At 47.0% G+C, this 12,415-nt stretch overlaps 1 protein-coding gene across 1 annotated transcript in view; it reads right to left on the reverse strand.

The window, feature by feature from the left end:
- Positions 1–1,694: 1,694 nt before the first annotated feature.
- The window catches only part of GOT1L1 (glutamic-oxaloacetic transaminase 1-like 1), a 17,016-nt gene continuing 6,295 nt past the window's right edge, over positions 1,695–12,415 (reverse strand). Inside the window, exons 5-10 of the mRNA XM_015408561.1 lie at positions 12,030–12,076; positions 10,959–11,051; positions 9,338–9,488; positions 6,023–6,188; positions 3,316–3,458; positions 1,695–1,876 (exon numbers count right to left, since the gene is read on the reverse strand). Of these exons, the coding sequence (XP_015264047.1) occupies positions 1,695–1,876; positions 3,316–3,458; positions 6,023–6,188; positions 9,338–9,488; positions 10,959–11,051; positions 12,030–12,076 (782 nt within the window). The remainder of the gene's footprint in view (positions 1,877–3,315; positions 3,459–6,022; positions 6,189–9,337; positions 9,489–10,958; positions 11,052–12,029; positions 12,077–12,415) is intronic.

Here is a 12,415-nt window from a genome sequence, read left to right on the forward strand (position 1 = left end):
GCAAAACTGCTGTAAAGCTGCCAGACGTCAATGGGACAGCATGAAGAAATGCAGTAGCAAAAAACCCACACCCCATTGTCAGGCCAACTATGAAGTTCCCTGGCTTTTCACTCCCAGTACTAGCTCCCAGCCAATGCGAATATGTGACGTTATTGATCAAACCAGTAAAATCATGTCTCAGTGATAAGCCCAGCTGGGCCCTGCTGGCTTTCATTTACAGGTTATCACTACAGCACAGTCACCTCTGAAATGTCAAGGCAGACAGAAAGCTCTTCATTAGTCTTGCAAACTGATTCACCTCTCTTGCAATTCTGATGTTTCAGCACCTCACACTAGCTTCCTATCCCCTCATGTGACCTTCATTCTGCCAACATCCATTCTCTCATCCTTGGATGCTGGAAAGATTGCTGACCCTTCCTTTGACTCTCTCCTTTCTCCTTGCTGCACTTTTGCTTGTCTCAACATGATGCTCTCACTTCCTCTTCCTCCCACCTCCAAACCCCCCCATTCCTATGAAGACTTTGGCACAACCCCCTTGGTCCTCAACCTCTCCTGAAACTAGGGGCGATTCTGCATTGGCTTTTCCCTCCGTTGTTTTACAAAACCCATGTTGGAACAGAAATAAATCCCCCTCTGCATTGCACGCTGCCTTGACTTTCTTTGACCATTGGGTTTTATGGTACCTTCTGCATAGATTTACGGTCATTCAGGGGTGACTTTGCAGTCAGTATGGCATTGCCCTGGGGTATATGAATGTGGTTTTGAGTTGCACCTTTTCCTCAGGGGCTGGTTCTGCATCTGACATTTGCTCCACATTTTCTCAACACTGAAGAAAAGGGGCAGCTCAAAACCACATTCAAATACCTCAGGGCAATGCCATACTGACTGGAGTGTCACCCCTGAATGGTCATAAAACAGCCATAAATCTATGCAGGAGGTACCCTGAACCCAATGCTCAAAGAAAGTGAAAGTGGCATGCAATGCAGAGGGTACCATAAAATCCTATGATCAAAGGAAGTGAAAGCAGCATGCAATGCAGAGGGGAATTTCTGTTCCAACATGAGTTTGGCTTAAAAAAAAAAAAGGAGAGAAAAGCCAGTGTTGAGAAAATGTGGTGCGAACGCTGGATGCAGAATCACCCTCTAGGCAACTGACATGAATGCCCATTCTTCCTCATCTCTACTGCCCCCCTTGTGCCACCATTCAGACTGTGAGCTCCTACAGGCAGGGCCCTGCCTTCTAGTACTCTGTACATCATTGATGGCCCTGTTGACAACAATGTTAATTACATGTGAGATTTGTTGACTTTTCGATAAGTATGAAACCAATGGTTAATCACCCACAAATCCTAAAGAAGCAACAGTGTTAGAACATTCTCATACAAGCATCCTTTCTCACAGTATTTTAGCGCATGTGTGAATGCCATTAATGTGGGATAGGATGCAGAAGATGTTAATTTACAAACGGAATGTATATTTTAGCTTGCTCAGCTTCATCCAGTGTAATTAGCACGTGATCAGGCTGTGAAAAGCTCCCACTTTCTCACTCAGTGGCCTTCTTTGGTATCGGAGGAAAAGGAAGTAGGAAAAGCCAGGACCTCTCAAGCATTAACACACACAGGATTTCCAAAACACCGTTTATTATATCTGCAAGCCTTTCTAAAGACGTTGCCTGGGCCCCTGGGACTTCTTGGCTCAGCTCCTGTCAACACCTTCCAAGTCCAAATTGTAGTCCCCAAGAGAGGTGGCTAACACTGCTTCGTGGATGCTCTGTGCGACGTAGTCCAGATTCTTTGAGTTAATGCTGCAGATGTTGATCTGCTGGTTTTCAAAGAGGTAGATGTGTTTGTGCTTCGCTAGGAACTCCACCTGGGAAGCTGGCAGGATATAAGTAAGGTTATTCATTCTCCTCCCCATACAACCAGCTAAGACCAGAAATGTATGCTCTCTATTTACCAGAGGCAGGCCCAGCTTTTTTAGGAATGGTTCTGGATCAATGACTGCTTCATATTTTGTCTCTATTTTGACTTTTGGGGGATGCCTAATTTTGCCAATGTGCAAGTTCTTGTTCAGGTTTGAGCTTCACTACCCAAATCCATGGAAGTTAAATCTCTGAGTAGGGTGGGGATGGATGCATCTTTTCTCCAGTGCACATGCATGTAAATGCTGCGTGCATGAACACTAAGGCACTATGTAATGCAGCCTGGCTTTTTATTTATTTTCTTTATTTATGTTCTGCCTTCGTCCCCAGCTGAAACCCAAAGTGGCACACGTTGTTCCCCTCCCCTCTGTTTTATCCTCACAACAACCCTGGCCCAACGTCACCCACCAAACTTCCCCAGCAGAGTGGGTATTTGTACCTGAGTTTCTCAGATCCTAGTCTGACACTTTAACCACTGCACCACACTGCACAGAATGGCTCTCATTCTGAACTGCTGATAGACAATACGATGTATAGTAATCATGTCTTCATAATGTATCTTCAGCAAAAGAATAAATATCCATTTTGCTTTCAAATGAGCACAGGACAGGCTGTAACAGAGCAAATGAATATAGCAGTGCTGTGTGCCATATAACTGTTGTAACACCTACCTGCTTTAAGATGCATGGAATTGTAACACTGCATACATAAGATCCCATCACTTTTTAAAAATGCTGCCCATCTTCCAGAGTCCTGTCTCCCATGTTATCCTTACAATATCCTTGTGAGTCAGGTTAGCTATTCAGAGACCATGATGGGCCCAAGATCACCCAGCAAGCTGATTGGGGATTTTTATCCAGGCCTGCCTAGTCCAAGACTTCACTACAGCTCACTGATTCCCCAATATGAAGATATACAAACTCCAGAATCGCTTATGAAAGATGGCTCAGTACTGTTCTTCATTCCCAAACAGATGGGTGCATGCTCTCCTTCCTGATGTTACATTTTCATGCACTGAGACATAGCTTTGATTCCAAGAATGTACTCTCACCCTTAAAAGTTTTGTGGAAAGCAACACTGGAGATTCTATAAGCCATTCACAGCCTGTGTTCCACCTACTCCTTCACCTTCTGAATACATGCAATGATTGGATTCCCTTCTTTTAGGGCTATTTTCAAAGGAGCATTTGATGGGATGAGATGAAGGAGGTACTTTTCAAGTAAGAGTGGAACGGGGAATCCACAGTAGCCCCTTTATTGGCTTCAGAGCATTGCTCATCATGGCAAGGAAGGGGCTGAAGGGGAATCACGACTGGCAGGTTTGGACCGCAGTACTTGGGAGGGACGCTGCCCAGACGCAGCTTGAGCAACAGAGTGGCCCTGATTGGATACCTACACTGGAGCCCAATGAAGCTACACATTCCCGACTGGGCTGTGAGATGCTCCCAGGAGCCGGGTGTCCCCAGGATCCGCAGCTTCTCTTTTAGTTTCTCCCTGATCAGCATGATCCTCTCTACCACCATCCGGAGACTCAGTTTCCTGAGGACAAGAGCTGGCGTTAAGATTTCTGCTCTGGTGCTCCTAGTTCTCCAAACATTTTCCCGACTGACCTGAAAACTTAAGATTTCTTTTTTTCTCTCTCATTTACTTCATTTATACCCTGCCTATCTCCTCGGTGGGGACCCAAAGAGGCTTACAACCATCTCCCCTCCTCCATTTTATCCTCACAACAACCCTGGGAGGGAGGGTAGGCTGAGAGGGAGTCACCCGGCAAACTTCCACGACGGAATAGAGATCCAAACCTGAGTCTCTGAGATCCCAGTTCATTGTTGTAACCACTACACCACACTGGCTCTCGAGGCTGGCGAAGGCAGTGGTGCACGATCGCAGCTTGATGGTGTAGCCCACGGCCACATGGCTGGGATTCTCTGTTTTGCCTTCATTGCCACATTGGCAATAAAGCTTCTACACAGCACTTTTCTGCACTTTCTTCCACCAGCCACCGTTTGCCCTGCATTTTTTCCTCTCCTGCACCACTGAAGGATCTTTTGAGGGAAGCTGTGAGTTGTTATAATGCTACAGCAATTTCTGATTTTTTTTTTAAAGCCCTGCCGTGGCACAGTGGGGAAAAAGGGTGGCCATGAAGGGCTGACAGAAGGAAAATGGGGCTAATGTGGATAGGACGTTTAAAAATGAACCCCTACCTGTCCAGACAATATGACAACTTGACTCTTCCCACAACATACAGAGCAGAGCACTTTCGGGGAAGATTATCCTGAGGACACTGAAAGGATGACTGGAGCACAACTCCATGTGGATGCTACGCCTAAAAGAGCAAAAGCAAAAAACCCCTTCCCTGAGAAAGCGGCCCCCATTTCTGAAGATGGTAGGGAAGGCTCAGTTCTACTTAGAAGTCATTATTAATAATCCTGGCCTGGTTTAGACATGGATTCTCATTGCTTGATGGCAGCAGCAGTAAGTGAAGGCTCTTGTGTATGGGTGGGCCATCACAGCCGTGACTCCCTAGATCTAACTTTCATATTGCCTCGGTTCCTTTGGGAGAGGGAGATAAAGGTTTTGAATAAATAATCAATGAAGCATGGGGTGAGAGGGAAAGTGGCATGGCACAGGCGGAACCTGTCAGATCTCAGAAGGTAAGCAGGGTCAGTTCTTGGAAGGGAGGCCACAAAGGAAGACTCTGCAGAGGAAGGCCATGGCAAACCACCTCTGCTTCTCACTTGCCTTGAAAGCCCCTTGCTGGGGGCACCATACTTTGGCTGTGACTTGACAGCACTTTACACACACACACACACACACACACACACACACACACAGCACTGGGAGGAGTAACCTCCTTCTACCTTGGCTGTATGAGAGCATCTGGGGGAGAGGGAAACATGTGCCTCACACCCTCCATGACACTATCTGTTAGAGATAAGCAGGCCAGTTTACTCCGTCTCCCCCCTGCTTCAACTGACACTGAACTGCCACCCTGTCCAGACAATATGACAACTGGACTCTTCCCACAACATACAGAGCAGAGCACTTTCGGGGAAGATTATCCTGAGGACACTGAAAGGATGATTGGAGCACAACTCCATGTGGATGCTCCGCCTAAAAGAGCAAAAGCAAAAAAACCTTCCCTGCGAAAGCGGCCCACATTTCTTAAGATGCTAGGGAAGGCTCAGTTCTACTTAGAAGTAATTAATAATAATCCTGGCCTGGTTTAGACATGGATTCTCATTGCTTGATGGCAGCAGCAGTAAGTGAAGGCTCTTGTGTATGGGTGGGCCACAACAGCCGTGACTCCCTAGATCTAACTTTCATATTGCCTCGGTTCCTTTGGGAGAGGGAGATAAAGGTTTTGAATAAATAATCAATGAAGCATGGGGTGAGAGGGAAAGTGGCATGGCACAGGCTGAACTTGTCAGATCTCAGAAGCTAAGCAGGGTCAGTTCTTGGAAGGGAGACCACCAAGGAAGACTCTTCAGAGGAAGGCAATGGCAAACCACCTCGCTTCTCACTTGCCTTGAAAGCCCCTTGTTGGGGGCACCATAAGTTGGCTGTGACTTGACAGCACTTTACACACACAAACACACACACACACACACAGAGCACTGGGAGGAGTAACCTCCTTCTACCTTGGCTGTATGAGAGCATCTGGGGGAGAGGGAAACATGTGCCTCACACCCTCCATGACACTATCTGTTAGAGATAAGCAGGCCAGTTTACTCCGTCTCCCCCCTCCTTCAACTGACACTGAACTGCCATCAGCATTTCATGTCTCCTGGAGGACGATCAACATGTTCAGTCCTAACATGGCTACAACTCCGGAACAGTCCTTAGCAGGCTGTTTGAGGAGGTGGCGATTCTGCCTCTTTTTTAATTTGTGGACATATTTTTCAGCATACTTAGGTTTGCATCCTGAACCGGTACAGATCTTTACCTTGTCTTTGGTAGCCTTGTTTTGCTCCACCAATGATACGTCCTTGGCCACTGCTATTAAGTGGAGCAATGATTACAAGGGGGTGGGTAGCCCACAATGAACCCCGATCAAAGCATACATCCACTCCAACAACTAAGTTACCTGCTTTCCTCCTTACCACTCGTACAGCAGAGCAGGGCTATTCAGCACTGTTCCAATGACCCGGGCCCCCAAGCTCGAGGGGCACCACCACGTTGTGCATATTTGCCTGCCCAGTTGGGACTGGATTCTGATCAGCGTCTCATTGTTTTTGGTCACCACAATAAGATTCCCCGCCAGCTCATCTGCATGAAGGAGCAGAATGGAACATGGGATTGTAGTACATAACCCAGCCATGGCATTTTGTATCTGAATCAACACATTTTTCATACACGGAACATGGGATTGTAGTACATAACCCAGACATGGCATTTTGTATCTGAATCAACACGTACGCTCAGATCTCCTGCCCCAGCTAATTACTTATGCAATATAATTCCTATCCACTCTACCAACTCCATACCTGCAACCTGTAGCTGAGAGACTAATTAAGAGGAGAAAAGGTTCTTTTAAAGTAATGGCCAAGCTATACTTTTAGTTTTTAAAAAACAGGGTTGCCAACCAAGTGAAGAAGGGAAGGAGAATGTCATTATGAGCACCAAGGTAGTAGGGACTTGGTGGTATTACAAGAGAAATTCTGCAATTTCTCCCAGTAAAAGTAAAAGTGGGAAATAAACTGCAGTGAAGAGTTCGCTCATCCCTCTTTCTAATTTCTGAATACTTTTATCTTTGTCTGCAGGGACCTCTAGTGTTTCCATACAGCTATGATAACCTCCTTTGAGCTGGTGAGGGACTCCAGCACTACCCAGCTAGTGTAGTTATGCATCACAGGGATGTGCAGTTCTTCCTTTCCAATCCAAGTCTTGCCATGGCTCTGAACTGCAGGGGCCGCAGAGAAGTCACGCCCTGATGTAATCATAACGAAATGCATCCTCAGCCCCTTTTCCTCTGTGGCCTTTGGGAAGTGTCTTTTTTAAAATACTTGTTTTTCAAGTGGTCAACTGTTGCTGGAGTTGCTCAAGCGGTCCTTCAGCAGGGTTCAGCCATTTTCTAGCCATTTCTGATCCCGCTCTTCAATTTCTCAAGGGCAGGGGCCTGGGTGTGAGGACAGGGGGTTTACCTGTTGCAGCTGGGCAAACGGCAAGCCTACTTATAATCCTGATGGGGTAACTGTACACCTGCATCTCTTCTTATATTTATCCAGTGCATTTTTATATCAGCCTTCTTTCAAAGAGCTCAAGGCAGTGGTCATGGCTCTCACTTAACTGATGCATACAGAAGAGCGGGGTAAAAACCACTAGCTGGATTGCTGGGATGACTGTCTGTAAAGTCTGGTTCATGCATGCAGCAGAATGAAGTGGGAGTGAAAAGTGGTAAAACAGACAGTACCATTTCAGAATGGAAATAGTGGTCGCTTTTGGAATGCTCCCTTGTGAGGGGGAAAAAAACCCCTTCCTGCAAGTAGAAAAATCACAAGCAGGAAGCAGGCAAGACTCAGAGATTTGTTTGTTCTACTGTTGTTTCAAGCAAGTATTTTTTAAAACGTAAGTGAACGTTCAAAAATTGTATGTCCCACCGGCAACCTGAAGTGGTACAGTCCAAGAGTCCCCCATCTCATTCTGCAACTTTATAGATGACTCCTGTGGCAGCTCTGGGTATGTCTTGTTTGTAGCCACACAACTTACAGAGGAATCGAAGAAGGGACAAATGCACTTCTTGAGAAGGAGAATGTAAGATTTGGTGTGTGTGCATATTCCCTATTGTAAGGCTTGTGAGCTGTCTGGGGATGTATTTAGTCACCACAATAAACTGTGGTTTGTGCAACACAAGACATAAGTAACCAGGCCTGGTTTGTGCATAAACTAGGGTTGCTTGCCAGATCTGATCATCGTGCTGCTGGGGGGATGGGGGGGCATTCTGGGAGTGGGTGGGGATATTGCATGACCTGCGTACGTCAGCTGGAGGTGATGTAGGCACACCAGTGATGGGGCAATGCTCCGGTTTTTGGGTAAAACTCTATGGTAAAATCGCCCTCAAACCATAAGAGTTTTGCCCCCAAACCAGAGTGTCACCACCCCCAACATCACCGACGTGCCTATGTCACTTCCAGGTGACGTCACTGCGTTGGGTATGATGTTGCTGTTTGGGGGTGGTGGTGAAGGAAATTTCCTCCAACCAGCCAGCCAGCTGGTGGTGGGCAGGAGCCTGTGGAAGTGGGGGATTCCCCTGCCCCCACCTGGGGAATGGTTACCCTAGCATAAACCCTGGTTGGTTTGCTTCCTGCCTCCCACCTCCCAGGGACAGCAGACTCACAGTACTGCCATCTCTGTGGCCAGGTGGGTGCTGCTCAGTAAACCAAGGTTTCTGAATTCAGACGTCACCACAAACGACAACTAGTACCAATTGTGCTCAACAAGCCAGCTATAAGCCCCAGCCTGAGATTCACATTTGGTGCCAACAAAAAGAACCATGTGCATTCGGACACCACGATTAACTGCTGTTTAATCAAGCCACAGTTTAGCCTAATATCTAAATGCAGTCAACGTGTTGTTCATGCACATCCCACAAATGGTTGTGTTATACCCTGGGTTTTATCGTTGCTTTAGTAATGCTAAACAAGGGACTAAAAAAGTGGCAATTTTAAGATGAGTCAAGGCATGAAAAGTTACCTTGCAAGAGTCACCCAACGAAGGATCTGAGCATGGCTCTTTTTCTTTCCTTCAAGTCCCTGTCCCATCGGTACTGATGGGGTTAGAAGGAGTGTGGCACTGTTCCTTTACCCAAAAGGAAGGGAGGAAGGATGTGTATGCATGCAAGGATGTGCATTCATGTGCATGAAGGATTGTGCAAACACAAGGAGGCCCATTTTCACAGTGCCCCCCCCAAGAGGGTGTTTTACACAGTACTAAAAAGACAAGGTCATAATCTAAAACAAGGGTCCCCCAACCTTTTTTGAGACTGCAGGCACTTTTGGAATTATGAAATAGGGTGGTGGGCACAGCCACAAAATGGCTGCCGCAGGAGGCTGAGCCACTCACAAAATGGCTGCTGTCGCTTACCTTCAGCCATACAGTGACGCTCCTGGTGCTGTGGTAAAGCACAGCCAATCTTCAGTGGCCAGTCAAAAACTTTGCTAGGCAAAAGCCCCACCTGGCCCCATGCACTTTCCTAAAAACGTAGGAGCTCCCAGGAAGGGTGTTGGTGGCACCATGGCACCCATTGGCACCATGTTGGGGACTCTGGTCTAAAACGTAGACACAGGAAAAGTAACAGAATGAAGAGCAGCAAAGCTAAATATGAGATGAATTGTCTTCAGGAGTAGCTTCTTAGGAAGTTAAAATCCTTGCATGCCCACTTTCCTGAAAGGTAGCTGTCTGTGAATTCAGAGACTCACCATATAAGCCAAATGTTCTGGAAAAGGACTGGGCACACAGAAGTTCAAAGCCTTGCCCCACGAAGTGCTGCAAGGCCCAGGCATCTCTGTCCAGATTTCCCGAAGCCAGGCCTTGACTTTCAATGTTGAAAAAGGGGAAGAGCTGTTTTTTCTAAAGGAACAAGAGGAAGGGGGAAACAAACATATCCTTGGTTGTTTGGCTGTCTGATTACTGAGGATGAGACTCCACATAGGGTTGCCAGCTACAGGTTGGGAAATACCTGGAGTTTTGGGTTTTTTTGGGTGGGGGACAGGCTTCCCAAGTACTTACTGCGATTCGGTGGGGGACACAGATGTCTTCGCAGGAACATTCCCGTGGGGACAACAGACGCGCTGCACCATGCCGTCGCCAGGAACTGAAGCCAGGCGACGCTCTGGCAATGGGGCTGGAAACTCGATGGTACCATCAAGTTTTCAGCCCCATTGCCAGAGCGTCGCCCAGCATCACTTCCTTGCGACGGCATGGTGCGTTACAGGGAGGAATGGTTCGGCCGGGGAGCATGTTTCCCATGCCGGATTGCGGTAAGTACCTGGGAACCCTAGTGGGGGAGCCTGAGGAGGGTGGTGTTTGGGGAAGGGAGGGACTTCAGTGGGGTATACTTTACTTATAACGTCATAGAGTCTACCTTCCAAGATAGCCATATTCTCCAGGTGAATTGATCTCTGTCACATGGAGATCAATTGTAATCCCAGGAGATCTCCAGCCACCACCTGAAGGTTGGCAGCTCTAGGCTCCAGCTATGGTTTTGCCTAAAGTGTTGCCTGTGTGGAGGAAGGGTTTAGCCAAAAGAACCAGAGTGTTCAGATGATTCCTGAATGGGCGATCCATTTCACAGAGGCAGAGGGAGAAGCAGATATCGGCAGCTTTTGAATGACGAGAGGTTGGGAGGCCACAGAGAGTTTCTAATTGTAATTAGGCTGCAAGCAGGGTGGGTTCTACAGAGTTTCATTCCTTTATTTAGAACATGCACATACTGCTTTTAGGCCTTTGTTCAGTACACAAGAAATATGAAACAGTTTCATAAAATACCAGTTAAGGGCAGCCATGTTAGTCCGCTCTGGCAAAACCAAACAGAAGTCTTGTGGCAACTGGAAGACTAACAAGATTTTGGCGTGGATCCACTGGAAATTTCCATGGATGGAAGGGTCTTCTGGCCATGGAGCAGAACTTTCTCACCTTCCCTCTCCTGCTGCAGACTGAAATGCCTGCTCCTGGGGGGACTGGTAGGATTCCCATTTGCCTGCTTATGGTGGGACACCTTCAGGTAAATGCTCACCTGATTGGTGGGCAGAAACAGGGGGCAAATGGGAGGGATGATCGTCCTGGGGAGAAAAGTTAAAAAGAAGAATAAGGCCTTGTCTGCTTACAGGGTGTTCTGATCATAGCGTTCCTAGTGATTCCTAAAGCTACCTGGAACTGCAAAACCTTTGCTCCTAAAGCTGAAAGGAGGAAGGCCAGAGAGCAGGATGAGGGCACAAATGCCCTCTCGGTGCTGAGGCCACTGGGGCTCTGTGGAGCATGATGCAAAACTAGTTTCATTCACTGAACAGCCTTTTTCTCCTGGCTATTTCTTTTACTTACCTCCATGGTTGCTGCAACTGCCTCCCACTCCTTGGGCTTCAGGCCAATTTCTTCTGGAGCATGCAGGAAGACAATGGAGCCTGTTGGTGCATTCTGGAAGCAAACAATTGCTTTATGTGCATTAAACAATTGCTTTATGTGCATTAAGAATGTGAGTGAAGCAAAACTGGGATGCCTCAAAGGCAACACACCTCTGCTTTTAAGATGTTTCAGACAAAGAGCATGGTTAGCTGTTTCTATCACATCTCTGTGTGTCATGCACCTGACTGTGGATGTTCACAGAGAGTGCCTCCCTTCCAAAGCTTCCTTCCTCAAATCCAGGGTGGCGTTTTAGACCCACGATGGCCTCAAGACGGGCATGTCCTTCCATGTGTTGAGTGCATGTATGACAGAGATCCCAGCTGGTATGTGTGCTCCCAACCTCTCTGGTCTGCAGAATGTGTGCATAGAGCTCTATGTTGTATTGGGAGTCAGTGTGGGGGACCAGTCACTTTCCCCTCAGCCTAATCTACCTCACAGGATTGTTGTGATGACAGAATGAAGAGAACCATGCATGCTGCCCTGAGCTCCTTGGAGGAAAGATGGGCTAAAAACATAATAGCTAATAGATCAGTGTGTAGCTGTATGTGCACGGGCTCTGTGCACACAATCAATTAAGCATACTTTTCTTGTAGCAAATTCAGAGTCAAACAGGATTCTGAAGAGGCAGCATAGAAATATTCTAATTAAATACTGTAAGTTAGAAGAAAAAGTAGAAGGGAAGAAGAGATTGGATTTATACCCTGCTCTTCACTCAGAGTCTCAGAGTGGCTTGCAAACTCCTTTCCCTTCCCCTTCCCACAACAGACACCCTGTGAGGTAGGTGGGGTTGAGAGAGCTCTATCAAGAACTGCCCTTTCAAGGACAGCTCTGATCAGAACTATGGCTTGCCCAAGGTCATCCAGCAGCTGAAAGTGGAGGAGTGGGGAATCAAACCTGGTTCTCCCAGATTAGAATCTGCACACTTAACCACTACACCATGTTTTGGGAAAAGGTACTTCCTTGTGGTGGTGGAAAGTGCTGTCAAATCACAGCCAACTTATGGTGTCCCCATAGGGTTTTCAAGGTAAGGGACACTGAGAAGTGGTTTGTTATCGCCTGCCTCTGGGTCATGACCGTGGACTTCTTTGGTGGTCTCCCATCCAAATACTGACCAGAGCCAACCCTGCTTAGGTTCCAAGATCTGATGAAATCGGGCTAGTATGGGCTACCCAGGTGCTGGTCTGAATTTTCTTCCAATCAGTTTCATTAGAATGCTATGAAGGAGGGAGAATAAAATAACTCTGTCTCCACATCATTTTTATTTTATAAATCACTACCAAGTCCTTCCATAGTCATCTGTTTTAACATTCCCACACTACTTGGTTTCAGTACACCATATTGGACTGCATGGACCTTTGGCCTCCCATTATATGGAA

The sequence above is a fragment of the Gekko japonicus genome, unplaced genomic scaffold, assembly GCF_001447785.1.
Source record: "Gekko japonicus isolate JY-2015 unplaced genomic scaffold, Gekko_japonicus_V1.1 scaffold1377, whole genome shotgun sequence".
In the NCBI taxonomy this organism is placed as follows: Eukaryota; Metazoa; Chordata; class Lepidosauria; order Squamata; family Gekkonidae; genus Gekko; species Gekko japonicus.